The sequence below is a fragment of the Fusarium solani genome, assembly GCF_023522795.1.
Source record: "Fusarium solani strain SB1 chromosome Unknown bctg00000005, whole genome shotgun sequence".
NCBI lineage: Eukaryota > Fungi > Ascomycota > Sordariomycetes > Hypocreales > Nectriaceae > Fusarium > Fusarium solani.
The window spans coordinates 3,617,513-3,633,771 of NW_027072153.1; the positions used below are offsets into that span (position 1 = coordinate 3,617,513).

Below are 16,259 nucleotides of genomic sequence, written 5' to 3' on the forward strand. Positions count from 1 at the left end.
AGGCTTGTGAATGGCCTGGAACTGCCGAGCCTGATTAGGGTGGGATTTGGCCGTGAGCACGAAATGGACAGCTTCTCGGGGGGCGGATGCAAAGTAGCACCTACAGCTTTTGGGTTGGATCACTAAGCCGAATCTGGTCTGATAAGCTTACATAGTAGCTCATAATCTGACAAGAATTTGGGTTTCCTCTTGAACGCACTCAGAAGCGGTATCAAACTGGACTCAATAACGACCTCCCGCCATTCGCTTGGGCGTGGGATGTGCTCGGAACCCTGTCTGTGGCTGCAGGTGAATCTCAGCTCTTTGCACTTTTGGAGTTGAGAGAAAGCCTGATGTGGCGTGTTCACAGGGTGTACCCCACCTTGAGAGAAGAGACAACATCTTAACCAATCAGCATGCTCTTCAAGCGAGTTGTGAGGCTCAAATCTTCGTTTTGCGTGATATAATAATTTCCAAACCACCTGTTTGAACAGGGGTAGCCGCTTGGTAGCAGCCACTCAGACTTGGCAATCAGCCACGGCGGCATGGAACTTGAAATTCTCCAATGGGCGAGGTTCCTTAATCTCTGGTGTTGGTGCTGTCGGTGATATGGATTAAGCCTTGGGCAGAGATGTATTGGGTGTGAAGGTTGCATCTTAGGCTCGTCTTAGTCAAACAAGGTATTGGTGAGCTGAAGTTAGACCCTGAGCCACCCAGGGTAGTAGCATGCCGCCAATGGCTTAAGCTGTTGAGATAATGAGATAATGAACTAAAGAACCGTGAAGAGCTGATGTGAGGATGAGTATAAGATTGAACGAGGCGCCCTTAACCCCCTCTTCCGCTAGAAACACAACCCTACCACCACAAAGGCCTCGCAACAAAACAATAAAATGGTGTGGCTGGAATAAAAGTCTTGGAACATTCTTATTTGCTAACATCACAGGCGACAAATCCATTCTCGGGACCCGGTCGAAGGGTGGGAAGCGGGACGTAGTGAGCATGCTGTTTCAGTAACCCTGTCAACTCTGACCTCGCCTATAGCACGGAAATTGAGAAACCGGTGACGCCTCAAGCACCTGAAAGTAACGAGGATGTGTCGAACGCGACCGGGACGAGAGGAGGCACTGCTTCGGTCTGGCAAGGTGGCTCAAAGTTTGGGGGCAGTATCACGTTGACCACGGGGGGAAGCTCAGATTCGGGAACTCTGTCAAAGGGACTCACAATGACGCCCAAATCCGCCAAGAGGGGTCAGAATTTACTCCTAAGGTAGTCGGGGGGAGGACTGCAGCGTGGAGCAGGGGAATACGGTTGAACTGGGAAAGCCGGGTCCTACTGACGAAGTGGTTGGTGAGAAAAACTGCAGTGTGGAGCAGGAGAACTAAGTCGAGAAACCTGGCCAAGCGGCTGAAATGGAAGTGGATGGTGGCAGTGATGATGATGCTTGATTCTGCAAAGTCTCCTCTGTACTCCGTTTTGACATCGATTTCAGACCCTGCGGAATTTTCACGTAGAACGTAATTGGATCAAGTGGTTGTTTAGTCTGCATTAGGCTGAAAGTAGACCCACAGATACATCCCATCAGCTGGTGAAGCAATATGCATCAATCTGCATATCACTTTGAATGGTGCCTGCCTCAAGGCTGGGCCGCGTGATTACGAACACTGAGCGCCACGGGGGATTGTTGGCGCTTAGAGCAGCCCCGCAGGTACTCACTCAGTCCAAGAATAGGTATACTTGTCGGAGGCTTGGTCTCTGCCTCGGTATTTTAGCTCAGGTTTCTTCCATGGTGTTCTGCCCTCCATAAACACCTCTTTGTACACAAATCTTTCACCATCAAGACACATACCAAGAGACGACTCATCAACCGGCAACTCATTTCCGTACCACCCCTCAGTGTGCGAGATGCCAGACGACGGTAGATATACCCAAGGGGGTTCTTCTTTTGCCAGTTCTGTAACTGGCACAAATGTCGACCAAGGAAATAAGCTCACCAACGCTTCCTACAACAACAACCGTTTTGCCGTTATCTTCAACGTCAACAACAGCGTTGGAAGGCCTCATTCCGAACCCCCTGATTTGCCGCCTCCAAAAGGAATCGGGGATGGGGAGGACAGGAGTCGAGGCGCGAAACGTAAGGCCGGTGACCAGGACAATGATGAAGTCGAGCCCAGAAAAAGAATCGTGTCACGGAAGGAGTGGCTCAAACATGAAAAATGGTATTACCGCGTGAAAAACCTCGACACCACGGAGCTTCTGTCGAAAATCAGCCATTCCTCGCGCAATTCCGAATCCAATAGATACCGGGAAAGGCCTGGCGCGTCTGGTCTTCTGAACTGCTGGTCTAGCCTCGGCTTCAAGGCCAAACAAACCGCAGTCTTTGTTTATAACCGTGAAGATTTCAGGCCCCCATCGTTCCGTGATTCGAATCCTCGACTGATATCCTGCGACACAAATCTGAACGGCATCACATTCCTCAGCAGCCCCGTCAGGAAGCCGATCAGTCTGGCTCATTTGAGTAACTCTCATCCATGGCACAGGTACCTCAATCGATTGCATCACCTCTTTCAGCCTGGCCTATCGAGGGATATTCGATATGAGTAAGTTGTTCCCACACCTATTACCAGGACTTTGCGGCTAAGTACGTCATCCTCTACAGTGTTGTTATCCTGGCTCCTCCAGGCCAACATCCGTATGAGTACTGGATGGGGAGGTTTGATGGCCAGCTGATGTGGCTGGTTGATTTCCTTGCAAATGAAGGATTCGACGCAACTCGGATTTCTGTTTTTGCTGCCACAAACTGGGAATGCCAGGGCAAGGATAGGCACGAGTCAAAAGACACAGGGAATGAACTCTCGGAAACCCTTTGCGAGTTGCTGACTGACGGGTGTTCGGTGTGTTTTGCTCCTCACGTTATCGGCACCTCATCTGACCTTGCATAGCAAATTAGCCATTCTGTCCTGTTGGTCGAATTTCTCCTCCCAGAAACCAATTTTCCATTGAGTGATCAAGTAAGTCAAGTCATCGATGAGGGTTGGGTTTTGAGAGATACTAAAGTCGGTTCATAGGCCGTCAGAAACCTCCCCATCACCCTTCAAGGAAAGCTGCATGTTCTCTATATCAAAAATCATGGGTGTTGCGTAACGCCAGTGAACTCTGACCGCCACATTGGGCCAATCTTTCTTCCGATAGAGACACTGGATAGCGAGACCGCCCTTCGATTCACGCGCAATGACAATAACACTTACAGAAAACTGGTTACAGCAATTTGGACCTGGTTGCATCCCCCATCTCCAGATAGCCAACGAGTCGCATTGTTGCCATCGGCGGATCCAAGACTAAAGCTCGGCCGGTCTGAATTTTCGGAGGCCTTCGAAATCATGTGTGAACTTGTCGACACCGTGAATTCCTTCGGTGACCACACCAACGACATGCAAAAGAACTCTGCGTTTTGGGGAATTTTGCACAACAGCCACTACCAAAAGTGGAAGAATCAGGACCATGGTCTTTTGCGCATTGTCAATTCTTCTGATCCTGAGATCATCCCCTCTGGTCCAGATACTGTGTCGATTCCTCCACCTGTCAAGCCGTCTCAATGGAATCTCCGGGCCTTTTGTCGCTCACTCTCGCACCACCACACCGACCACCAGGTCCTTCACCTTGATTTTGAGGCAATGGCTACGAACTGCGGCCCACGAAGGAGACAATGGACTGTGAACAACTTGATCGGGCCTCTGATTCTACGAATCTTCAAGGCCGCTGTCGAAAACACATCGGAGACGATCGATCCATTGGAGTTCTTGTGCAAACATCTCAACAAAAACGTCAATTTAGTTCCCTCTCCAGAGGACAAGGGTGAAGTAACCCCGTTCGATCGATTGATCCTACTCACCCAGGAACTTGGATCAGCCATGGTCCATGTTATCGGAAACTCTCTGGACGATTACTACAAAATGTTTCCTTCTGATCCGGAATCCCCCCTTCTGACTGGGAGAACTATGCCTGCAATATGACTGACAGCTGTACGCCTCGTCCCCTAATGTTGATATTGAACGGACTGGATGTCCTCGAACCATCTCCCGAGCTAGGGCGACTTGTCTATTGCATAAGTCAGCTACACGAATACATCAACCAGGGTCGTGATTGCAAGCTCCTCGTCACCCACAAGAATAGGTCGGACTTGGACGGACTGCTGAAGAGTTTTCACTGCCTCAAGGACAACGAATACCGGGGTAGGTGCCTTCGTTTTTGCTTTACAGGCTAGGCTGACCTTGTTTGAAGATTGCCTGCGATCTTTACAAACTGACAAGCCCCGTGTCTCCCGCCTCCCAAGGGATATTGATCAGAGGCACCCTGATACGTTGAAGTGGCTTTGTGACAATAAAAAATACCAGGATTGGCAGCGAGCAAATCAACGAAAATCACTGCTTCTGCTCTCTGGGAAGCCAGCCTGTGGCAAAAGTGTCTTCTCGCGGTTTGTCTTAGAGGACTTGAAGCCTGGCAGCGACGATGTCGTTGCGTCCTTTTTCTTTCTCAATGTCGATCCAAATTGTTCAGCCGCAAATGACCAGCGGGACATGTTGCAAGCACTCCTTTATGGGATCCTTGAAGGAGCCCCCGGCCTTTTCCCCTACTTCCAGTCTACTTACTTGAGACTGAAGAGTGAGAAGGAAGGTACTCATCCCATTGAATGGACACAATCGGCCCTGGAGAGGGTCCTTGCCGGTGTGACAAGTCATCCACTGCCTAATACCATCTGGATCCTGGTTGATGGGCTTGACGAGACAGCACCGGGGGAAAGTGTAGGATGTGTCGACTGCATCGGCAAGTTTTTACCCCAAGAAGGCTCTGCGATTTCCTTGAAACTTCTTGTCGCCACTCAACCAAGAGAGCCGGCTATGAGCCAGCTAAAGGAGTATTTCGACAAACCGGGTGAGTTCTGGGAGATAACGCTTCAAGAGGAGAACCAAGACGACATTCGGGCATACATTGAAACCTTCCTCCATGTGGACCGCCTTCGGCGTCTCAAAGGCGGCAAAATGAATCTCGAGGGCTACCGCAATACTCTTTTTGATTCATCTCGCAACGTCTTCTTGTGGGTGAAGCTGGTAGAGCGACATATCCAAAAGTACACCAGTGGCAACAAGAGAGCCACCATCTCAGACTTCGAGAAATTCCTCAAAGACATTCCGAAAGACATCAAGGGCCTATACAAGAAGCTATTTGATCGCATGATGCAAGAAATCGTCGACCAGGAGGACGAGGACGATCGCGAGAGCCAAATCCAGACAGTGAGAGCAATGCTCCAAGTGGCCATCCAGACTGTGAGCGGCCCATTGCTTTTGGATGAGTTTCAAGATGCCTATGTGGTACCTAGCCCTGAGGAGTGGGCTGACTTCTGCATTGGCGACTCTCGACCTGAGAATGCGAAAATGATTATATCAAAGTTTACCGCCAACTTTCTCGAGGTTCACTTCAACGGGGAAGACGAGAGGGTTCAGTTACTACACCAAACGGCGGTCGAGTTTCTCAAAGAGCAGAAGGTCAGGGGAGTGCCGCTAAATGAAGACGCTTATGATAAGCAACTCTCTACAATGGGTTCAGCTTGCATATACTACCTTGAGCAAGTGTCCAGCAACTCCAATCACGACCTTCGCGCGCCTCTCAGTCTTGGCCTCAAGGAGATGGAGTCCCTTGCCACTCAGATCAACGAATACCACCTTCTCCCTTACGCCCTTGAAAACTTTGAAGGGCATGTGAAGGTTGAATTGCATAAAGATCGACTTGCGGTCCTTGTCCGGCACATGAGGGCTAGCAGCATTGAACTCCTACTCCGCAAATGGATTGATTCATTAGCAGCCAAGTGCGGGCTCTCACTAAATGCTGGCGATGCACCAAACGAGTTGAAGCAGGTCAAGTTTGCAAGCAACTTGCTTCACGTCGCAGTAACCAAGAGGCTTGGCACAGCCGTCAAGGTTGCGCTTTTGGCAGGTGCTGAAGTCGATTCACAATCCACACTCTACGACAGCGGTGAAAGAGCTCTGTGCCTGTTAGCTATGCCTCCGGCTGAGCTGAAGACAGATGACAAGACAATGCGAGCTGAAGTGGCGATCTGCAGGCTCCTCCTCGCTCATGGGGCACAGCCAGATGCGCAAACACGTTTTGAAGGTACGGCTCTTCATTATGCTGGTAAGTACATGAGACTGGGGGTGGTGAGGGAGCTGCTTCGACAACATGCCGACATCAACCCCCGCGACGCAAAATCGATGACACCGCTTCACCGCGCTGTCATCGGCCATAAGCCAAAAAACGCCGATCCAACTGAGCTTGATGCCCGGGGGCATACGCCGAGGTCTGCGAGCAAGGAGTGTGTTGCGGCATTAATCCAGGCTGGCGCAGATCTAGGCGCCCAGGAAGAAAATGGAGAGACGCCTATTCACTGGGCTGCTGGACAAATGAACCGCGTGCAGATTCTTGAGCTTCTCATCAAGGGGAATACTATTGGGAGCACGGAACAGTCAGTCCAAGCATGGAGGCGAGCCGCCAATCTGAAATGCCGAAACAAACAGTCAACGCCACTGCACTGGGCTAGTGGACACGGATATCTTGAAAATATCAAGCTGCTTATTCAACACGGAGCCGACGTTTCCTGGGCTGACGTTACAGGAAGGACAGCGCTCCATTGGGCGGCGAAATGGGGATATCATGCTGTCCTTCAGGAACTGCTCGAGGCTCTGGATAATACTGGCGAGGATAAGAAATCTGTTGTTAACTCCAAGGAAACCAATGGCTACACGCCACTGATTTGGGCGTGCCGATGGGGCCATGTTGAGTGTGCCGAGCTGCTCATCGACCACGGCGCTGATGTGAATCTCAGCCAGGGTGGCTCCGAGTTTGGGGGTACGCCGATATCGTGGGCTGCGACCTACAATTACCCAAAGGTGATCGACCTTTTGGTGGGAAAAGGTGCCCACATGGATGAGACTCTACTCGGCTGGGCTGCCGCAAGCGGAATCACTGATACTTTCGAACATATCAGAGACGTCGCCAGGCACAACAACCGCGAGCTCGCGGTAGATGGCGTGGGTCCGTTTGATAAGACCCCATTCATGATCGCGGCATCTTACGGCCGCTTGAAAATGGTCAAGTACCTCTGCGAGAATTTCCACATCGATGTACACCGCCGTGACATAGATGGCAACACAGCGTTGCACTTTGCCGCTAGGTGGAAACATCTCCCGATGGTGGAGTGGTTGATAGAGGAGGCTGGTCTGGTCATCAATAATGCCAACAATCATGGGAAAACGGCGTTGGATTGCGGGCTCTACTATGGTGCTGAGGAAGTTAATTGCTACTTGATTGGGAAGGATGGAAGAAGGTATGTTGAGTTGCGGACAATGCGTTCTTTATTATAGTTGATGCCCGACCCTTGATGGGTTAACTGAGCTAGAAGATCGGTGAGTTGCGGGTTTAGATTGTTCTCCAGGGAGGGCTCCAATAGTCGTTGAATGCGGACTTCACTCATTTCCGGTTATGTATTGGCAACTAGTTAGGCATCAGCAACCATCGCTATAAATGTAGCTGATAGGTTTTCTTTCCTACTCGTGAGACGAACATCAATATTTAGCTGATCGCATTGTAGTCGCCTCCCTATGACCAACTGACGGTCTCATTTACGAAGCTGTAGATATCTGAAGAGACAGACCAGCGTACTGCAGGCCCAAAAAGCAAAATCTGCACGAGATCAGCGCTTAGTGTCAGCTCGACATGACAACCACATTCAATCAGACTACCATGGCAGCATGGGACTTTCCTGCCGCAGCACGTTGCAGATCGCAGGGCCATCTCTTGCGGGGAAGTGGGTTCTCGGTCAAGTTTGATCGGCTCCGATCACCAACTCTCCCACCCCCTCAATCGGGTCCGCATCATCAACCTGGGGAAGAGGATGCGGGGAGCATGTTAAAGAACCCGTTTGTACTTCGCGACAGAGGAAAAAGGCGGGGTTGTCATGCAATATGAACCGGATCAAGGTCACAAGATGAAGTCGGCATGAAACTAGGAACCCTCGTCTTTACTTCCACCAAGAACGAAGCTTCCCGCTTCCGTTGACCCGCCCTGATGCATCATCTTTATGAGGCCCCCAGAATGATGTTGTAACTGCCGAAATAAACGCTGATGCATGCTACTGGCATTGATCTACCGCAGACAGAAGGTATAAATACTGCTAGATCCTTTCCCGCCAGCCCCATTCTTTCATCCCCTCTGGTTCTTGATCCGCAACGAATCTTGCAAATACTCCAACCACGTTTTCCTGCTTTTGCAAACCTCCAAGACAATGACTTCGCAGCCACGGACGGTGATTGTTACTGGTTCGGCGCGGGGCATGTGTGTTTACCCCCTCTGATGCTTCTAAATGGGTCAACTGACACGTGGTCGCTAGAGGAAAGGCGATTGCTCTTCGTCTTGCCGAGGATGGCTATGACGTCTGCATCAATGGTAAGACACCCATACATCACCTATCCACCACCACAGTCTTAACCCCATCTTGCAGACATTCAGGCGAACAAGGCCGGAATCGACGAGGCAGTCTCTGAGATCCGAAAGCTCGGCCGTCGAGCATACGGACATGCGGCTGATATATCTGACCTTGCTCAAGTCGAAGAGATGGTTGCAGCCTCAGTTCGAGAGCTCGGCCCACTAACAACCATAGTGGCCAACGCTGGAATCGCCCAAGTCAAGCCCATTCTCGATGTAACGACAGATGATCTTCGTCGCATGTTTGATATCAACGTCTTTGGCACATTCAACTGCTATTCAGTTGCCGCCAAGCAAATGATCAAGCAGGGCTCCCCCGGTAAGCTTATCGGGGCTGCATCCATCGCCGCTATGAAGTCCTTTCCCATGCTGTCCCACTACTCGGCAAGCAAGTTTGCAGTGCGTGGCTTCACCCAGGCATTTGCCATGGAAATGGCACCCCACAAGATCACTGTAAATGCCTATGCACCGGGAATCGTGGGCACGGCCATGTGGGATCTTATTGATGAGGAGTTGGCAAAGGTGCATGGCGCCAAGAAGGGCGACATGATCAAGAAGCACAGTGACGACTTGATTTCATTGGGACGTACGAGTGTCCCGGAGGACGTTGCGAAGATGGTTAGTTTTTTGAGTGGACCAGACTCCGACTATGTGACAGGGCAAACCCTTGTCGTTGACGGTGGTATTATCTTTACTTGATTTATCTAGTACCAAAGTCTTGTTGATCACTCATGCAAGTCCCACGCTGTCTACATAAGCCAGACAGGTGTCACAACTATAAATTTACTGCTGCTTGCCCCATCCAGCCTCCAGTACCTCCTTGACGGTTCGGGCATGAACTTCGGGGAACACCTCGTTCAATGTCTTGTTCGTGGGCTTCAGCTCGAACAAGCCCTTCTCAAACCATACCCCGAATGTGGCAAAGAGGGCTTGGATCTGGTCCTTGGGCATCTGGGAATACAGCGATGGATGAGATGGCAACTCGGTGATTTGTCCAGATAGGAGCAAATCCAGGCTGTCGTGGGTGACTTCGAATTTCTCGCCTATGAGGGTGGGTTAGCAGGGCCGATTATAGGGTCTCGTGATGGCATACCTTTGACTTCTTCCGCAAGGCGAAGAAACTCGTTCCAGGTAACCGATTCACCGATAACATAGCTCTCTTTCTCCCAACTAGGTAGGTCGAGGCTGGCAGCGACGAACTCGGCGATGTCAAAGGTATGCGTGAAGGTGACGGGGGTGTTGCCATCGCCAGGGATGGCAGCCCTGTTATACTCGATATCGACGACGATGAGGTTCTGGCGCTGGTACGACTTGACGCGGGGGTAACCCCAGAAGTCGAGGAAGTAACCCACGTAAAACAGCGTGTACTCAAGAGAACTCTTCTCCAACGCCTCGACAGCATCGAGCTTGGACTGCCCGATCGTCATCTGCCTCTCGCCCACTTGCCTGTTTGAGAAACCATTGGTGAGCTTTGTCCATACTGAGAGGAGCGATAAAGGAATTTGGTGAGGGCGGGGAAGGCGGCCATAAGTTTATCTTACTCTCTCGAATATGGGATACCCCAAATGCTAGGAATGAAGCGCCTAGTCTGTTTGGAAGCCTCAGCGGCATGGACCAAGTTCACTTGCGGCTTGCCATCAAAAGTCACAAACAAAGTCGAGATGACAGTGTCGATCTTGTTGTCTTCTAGAACCTTGGTAATGGAGTCGACATCGTCGTAGTCGACAGCGATGATGGGGATACCATTCTCAGCCTCGAGGGAGGGATTGGGCTATGAAGATTAACAAAGGCTCACAGACATAGAACGCGGCTCGGATAAGGTGACTTACCGATCGACTGAAGATCTTGACGTCGTAGTTCTCCTTGCGGTTGATGGCTTCGGCGATGGCGCGGCCAATACCTCGGGTGCCTCCTGCGACTGCGATAGTGGTCACCATTATGGCGTGACGATGATTGATGTTCAAGTGGCGTGGACTGATGTCTATCTTCCTGTCTTATTCCCGAATCTTGGTCTATATTGATGCTGAAGTGCAGATGTTCCTGCTTTTATACAGCATGCTTCCTCATATGTATAATCTTTCCGAGTTCTTGCCTATCCGTCGTCGTCTTAAGAGCTCGTCCGCCGGCGGCCTAACATCGACCCGATTCTTGACCCCACACCGGTCCCCAACACCAGTCCCCGAGCGTAGATCACGGCCGAAACTCGGACAAAGATGTTTAATTGGTCCTTGATACATGGCGGTGAATTCGGATCGATCAATAATCTCATAATACAAGTTTAAGCTATGCATACTCCCTGTCGCCAGTCAGTCTCATCATACTTATATTTAAATACCCAGCATACACGTATTTCAGTCATTCGTCCTTTGTCGTGTCAGCTTCGCACTTTTTTGGTACACTTGAAGTACTGTTCCTCCTTTATCGCTTCTTCAACGCTGTCAACACAACTTCCTTCTCCAACATGGTCAACGTAGCAGTTGCTGGGGGCACCGGAGGTGTTGGTCGCACCATCATCGACGCCCTCAAGGACAACCCAAAACACAAGGCCATCATCCTATCGCGCACCGTAAGTCTCCTGATCCGAGCCAAAAGCTAGCCTTCGGACATGCTAACCCCCTGCGTGCAGGTCCCCGAGGGTGTTGACCTTGGCGCTCCCGTCATCGCTGTCGATTATGACGACGTCGACGCACTTCAAGCTGTCCTGGAGAAGCATGAAATTAACACCGTTATCTCGGCACTCGCTCTCCATATCATTGGCGTGGGCTCGGCCCAGATTAATCTCATCAAGGCCGCCGACAAGAGCGAACCCACCAAACGATTTGTAACAAGCACTTGGGCAGTTCGACCTGAGCTCAAGTACGTCACCCTGTATCACCTGAGACTCATGGTCCGGTATGACTGACAGCGTTGGACAGGTGGTTCGATCTTCTTCCCCACGGCTTCCAGCACGTGGCCTCGTACGCAGAACTGGAGAAGACACGGCTCGAATGGACAGCCTTCAATGTTGGGTGGTTCCTCGAGTACTATGCCATGCCGCATGTCGAAACATACATCCCAAAGACCACGTTTGTCGTCGACGTGGCCAATAGGCGTGCCTCAATCCCCGGGGATGGCAAGCAGAAAATGACATTCACTTACACTAAGGACGTGGCCAAGTTTGTGGTTGCGGCGCTCGACCTCCCCAAATGGGAACACAATACGTATGCAATTGGTGACAAACTCACATGGGAGGAATTTGTCAAGGTTGCTGAGGAAGCTCGAGGAGGTAAGATCAATCGCCTGACTGAGAACTACAGAGATCTAACCACACATGGGATTAGGGGAGAAATTCACTGTCACTTATGACAGCGTGGAGAAGCTTCGGGCGGGCAGCATCACTGAACTTCCAGGCCAGGTTGCCTCATACTCGTATTTTCCTAAAGAATGGGCGCAGAAACTCTTCTCGGCCTTTGGCATCTGGGTGACCGAGGGCATCTTTGACTTTCCGGATGAAAAGTTGCTGAACAAGCAGTTCCCTGACATCAAGGTCACCACAGCGAAGGAAATGCTTGAGAGTGCATGGAAGGGTAAATAAAGTAGCTGAAGGGAAAGCGGACGTTTGAGCTGAAGTGGGGGAGAAGACCTAGATTCCGGCGAAGCCAGCTCGCAACCTCGGCCATGGTGTTCGACGGTAGTTAGTAATACCGTAGCCAAGTTTTGATAACTGTCTTTGTTACTATGATTCATATTTATTCTCTGTGACTACCTAATGTCAGAAGCCCCATCGTGTTTAGCAGTATACATGGCCCTATCTAATGCCTGGGTCCCTGTCGAAAGTGTCTTCCACTTTTTCCAAGGGGGTTGTGATTATTGTGTTCCACACAGAGGCATCGATGCTGGCAGGGAAAGATTAAGTCGAGTACCTCGTAATGTTATCACTGCCTTCTGCCAAGGCTCTGCCAAGGCCAGGTACCCAATGGCTGAGGACTGCTAAGGAGAGCTGAAACGCTTGGGGGCTGTACCTCTCGAATACCGTATCGACTCGACAAATTTGCAAAACCTAGTGGGTCTTAGCACCCTTGCAAAATGCACGTTCTAATCCTCATATAGTTAGTAACGTACTTGATAAGCAAGCGCCGCAGTCAAGCAAGCGCCGCACTTTTTTTAACCCCCTCTAGAGTTATCGCGATAAAAATACCATAAACCATTTAATTAGTTAAAACTACTCACTATACTCTTCCCCAGACGTCTCAATCACTACCTGACACGTCCTTGCATTATGGCCGGGCTTGCCGCAGACACCACAACGCCGAATACCCGGTCGCGCCGACCTTCGTTGACTACCACTCCTCGACGATTCACCCACTACCTGCGCATCCACATCCATTTGATCAATTGCTTGCCTTCCTTCCTCTACTGTCATCACCCCTCTTTTCTGCAGTCTAGTCCTTTTTGCCCTCCGGCGCCGGCTTAATATCTCATTCGCCTCTCGAAGGTCTCTGACCTCAGCCGTCAATAAGGTAACCTGATGCATAACAGCCTTTGTCCCCTTTGTAAGAGACTGTAGAGCCTCTAAGATTGACTCTGGCGAGCTACTTTGATGCCTTCTGATCCGCCTTTCGAGGTATTCAGACTGAGATCCGGCCTCAATCACGGTCTTTGGGGTCCTTGAAGCCCAAGGGGTCGACGGTTTAGCTGCCTCCTTAACCGGCGTTGGCGTCCGTAGCTGAACATCAAGCTTCGAGACCACAGTTTCTGGGTCAAGAGGAACAAGGCCAGCTCCTTTAAAAGCCCCCTTGATATTTCTTTCCGTCATAGTGGCCTCGTGTGCGGCGTAGAAGGCCGGAAAGAACTCGGTCTTTGAAACGTGGGTTATAGAGCATCTGATCAGACGCTCTATTTCTTGACCATAAGCCTTCTTCAGCACGCTAAAGCACCCGACGTCAAGGGGCTGGAGCAAATGGGAGGAATGAGGCGGCATACAAAGCCGGATAATCTTCTTTTCCTCGCAATATCTCTCGAATTCGATGGAGTGGTGACTTTCGTGGCCATCGAGGATTAAGAGACGATAGCGACTATTTGATCGCTTGGCTGTACACCGGTCAAAGTGCTTTAGCCACTCTAGACCGGTCTCATTATCGGTCCAGCCATTTTGGGTCGTTGCAATAACCCAATCGCCCGGGAGGTTGCTTTCTCGGTACCAGTTGGCGAGGTGATATTGGCCCGCGCCAATGATAAACGGCTGGATCGCCTGGCCTTCCGCATTGATCGCTTGAATGACCGTAATCCATTCCCGGTTTCCAGGCTGCACTGATTTCGGCTTTGAACGCCTTTCTGAACCTGTGACGACCATTCCGCTTGCAATCATGCCCATAAGAAAGCCAGTCTCGTCAAAGTTATAGAGATCATCTGATCGGATGCCGTACTTCGCGATTGTATTCCCCACGAGCCTAAACCAGTTGCGGATAATTATTGGGTCTTCGCATTTAGCTCTCTGGTAGTCGTATTTACGAAAGAAACGCGTCTTGAGGTCTGGGTGCCGCTTAACGAAGTTATGAGCCCAACGCGTGCCAACTGGTGACGCGTCGCGGTCGGCAAGCAATTGATCAGCCATTTCTTTTACACCACGAAGCCTAGGGGGGAATCCTCGCGAATCCAGATCGAGAATGAAGTGAATAAGGATCTCTTCCTCTAGATCGGATAGCTTGCGCGATTTCTGGATGGTATCGCGTCGAGATTGGATGCCTTGCTGGCGGCGACGTAGTCGTCGCTCATCGACTGTATAGGTGCTTGCGGCGCGTCGGATGCTTAGTTTTGGGTTATTTTGAAGGGCCTGAAGGGCAAGAAGGGTTCTAGCTTCAATAGTAGTAGCTGACATATTGGGTTGTTGAGAATCAATTGATTAAATGAAAGGTTAGGTGTAAGGTAGAAAAGTGCGGCGCTTGCTTGACTGCGGCGCTTGCTTATCAAGTACGTTATATAAATTAGAATATAATATTAGCTTATCCTCTCCTTTTCCCTAATTTTAGCGAATTTCTTATATCATGGCCGCTAGTATGCCCTAATTAAGGCTATCGCTAGTATGCGGCTTTATTAATATCGTCTATATATATAGAAGTAAGGGTATTCTTACTAGAAGCTAACTAGGGCTAAATAGATATTATATATAACTTTAAATGCGCTAAACCCTTTGAGATTAAATAGACTTATTACCTTAAGTATAGGTAGCTCTCCTCGCTTAGTTAAAATATAGGGATTTCCTTAGTAGAAGAAGGCTATTATTATAATTAGGTTAAGGTATAAAGTAATTAGCCTATTAATAATATCTTAAGCTAAGAAAAGGTATATTTTTATAAGGTTAATATAGATAATAAAGGATAAGTTAATAGCTAAGGTATAATTATAATATATAATTTAGGCTTTTCTTTTATTATAATTAAGGCCTTAGTAGTAATCCTATTAGTATATTTATTTATTAATTATCTTATAATATTATTCTTATTTTTATTTATTAAAAGCCTAAGTCCCTTAGCTATTATCTTTAGTTATTTTTTCTTTAGTAATATAAGGCTAATATAAAGATTTTCTAGGGTATTATTTTTATCCTTAGCTAATATAAGCTCTTTAAAGTCTATAAGGGCATTTATAATTTCTTCTTCCTTAATAATAGTCTCCTTAATAGTTTCTTAACTTATAAAATTAATCTTATTAATATCTTTAATATATATAAAGTAGTCTTAGCTCTTATTAGGCCTTATATTAATATTATAGCTTATAAATAACTTAGTAATTATCTTAAGATATTAAGTAAGTTATTAAATAGCCTATAAGATAACTTATATTATTATTATCTTTTTATTTTTAATAAATTATTTTATCTTCCCTTAGGCCTCCTTATTTATTATATAAATAAGGGTTTTATTAATAAGTCAGGCTTATTCTTAAACCTATATATATTGCTTATATTATTATTTTTAAGGGAATCCTCTCTTTCCCTTTTAGGCTATAATATAGCCTTCCTAATTAGGCCTAATATACTAATAATCTAGAGATTACTTAGCCTAATATTAAAGATATATAACTACCCTCTAAGCTATTATATAAGGTTTAATTTAATATGCCCCTTTAGTATAAAGGTATTGCCTTAATACTACTAAGGTTATCTTAAAATAACTTCTTTTATTAAGATAGCCTTTAATTAAAGCCTAAATATCTTTATATATTCTCTTAGGTTTTTATATTACTTAAGTATAAATAAAATCGCCTTTATTTCTTTTATAGCTATAATAACTTATTTATTTTAATTCTTATTAAGAGCTTAAAATACTTAAGCCTAGGTAGCTTTAATATTAAAAGGGTTAATTTTTAATTAGATATAACCTCTTTTTACTTTTTTTTTTTATTTAAATATTAATATTATTTTTTATTATATCTTTTTTTATAATATATATTATTAAGCTAGCTTATTTCTCTTATAACTTTAATTATATCTTTATTAATTATATAATTAATAAGATATTATATTTTTATTATATTACTTAGGCTTACTAAGATTTTATTTTATTATATATAATTAATATTAAATTAAAGACTTATATTTTTTATAATTATAACTATAAGAGATATAATATAATAAATAACTAAGATTTTTATTTCTTTTTATTTTTATTAATCTCTTATAAATACCCTTAAAGCTTTTAAGTATAACTTAGGCTTATTAAATAACTATAAAAGACCTTTAGTAGTAATATAATAACTTAGATAATAAT

The 16,259-nt window shown here is 47.4% G+C and overlaps 4 protein-coding genes across 4 annotated transcripts; 2 read left to right on the forward strand and 2 right to left on the reverse strand.

Moving 5' to 3' along the window:
- Positions 1-1,881: 1,881 nt before the first annotated feature.
- On the forward strand, positions 1,882-9,210 carry MRS44_009600 (uncharacterized protein; the record flags this gene model as incomplete). Its single annotated transcript, XM_065621359.1, has 8 exons — positions 1,882-2,576; positions 2,636-2,870; positions 2,919-2,987; positions 3,045-3,836; positions 4,112-4,208; positions 4,258-7,354; positions 8,417-8,472; positions 8,528-9,210. The coding sequence occupies 8 exons, from the start codon at positions 1,882-1,884 to the stop codon at positions 9,208-9,210; spliced, it is 5,724 nt and encodes a 1,907-aa protein (XP_065477431.1).
- An 84-nt stretch (positions 9,211-9,294) lies between these two features.
- MRS44_009601 (uncharacterized protein) lies at positions 9,295-10,448 on the reverse strand (the record flags this gene model as incomplete). The annotated part of the gene is made up of 4 exons (XM_046284410.2): positions 9,295-9,554; positions 9,605-9,957; positions 10,053-10,282; positions 10,341-10,448. 4 exons carry the CDS (start codon positions 10,446-10,448, stop codon positions 9,295-9,297), a joined length of 951 nt encoding a protein of 316 aa, XP_046124257.2.
- Positions 10,449-10,972: 524 nt separating this feature from the next.
- MRS44_009602 (uncharacterized protein) lies at positions 10,973-12,085 on the forward strand (the record flags this gene model as incomplete). The annotated part of the gene is made up of 4 exons (XM_065621360.1): positions 10,973-11,077; positions 11,138-11,367; positions 11,427-11,776; positions 11,832-12,085. The coding sequence occupies 4 exons, from the start codon at positions 10,973-10,975 to the stop codon at positions 12,083-12,085; spliced, it is 939 nt and encodes a 312-aa protein (XP_065477432.1).
- A 627-nt stretch (positions 12,086-12,712) lies between these two features.
- MRS44_009603 (uncharacterized protein) lies at positions 12,713-14,368 on the reverse strand (the record flags this gene model as incomplete). Its single annotated transcript, XM_065621361.1, has 1 exon — positions 12,713-14,368. The coding sequence occupies one exon, from the start codon at positions 14,366-14,368 to the stop codon at positions 12,713-12,715; it is 1,656 nt and encodes a 551-aa protein (XP_065477433.1).
- Positions 14,369-16,259: the final 1,891 nt, after the last annotated feature.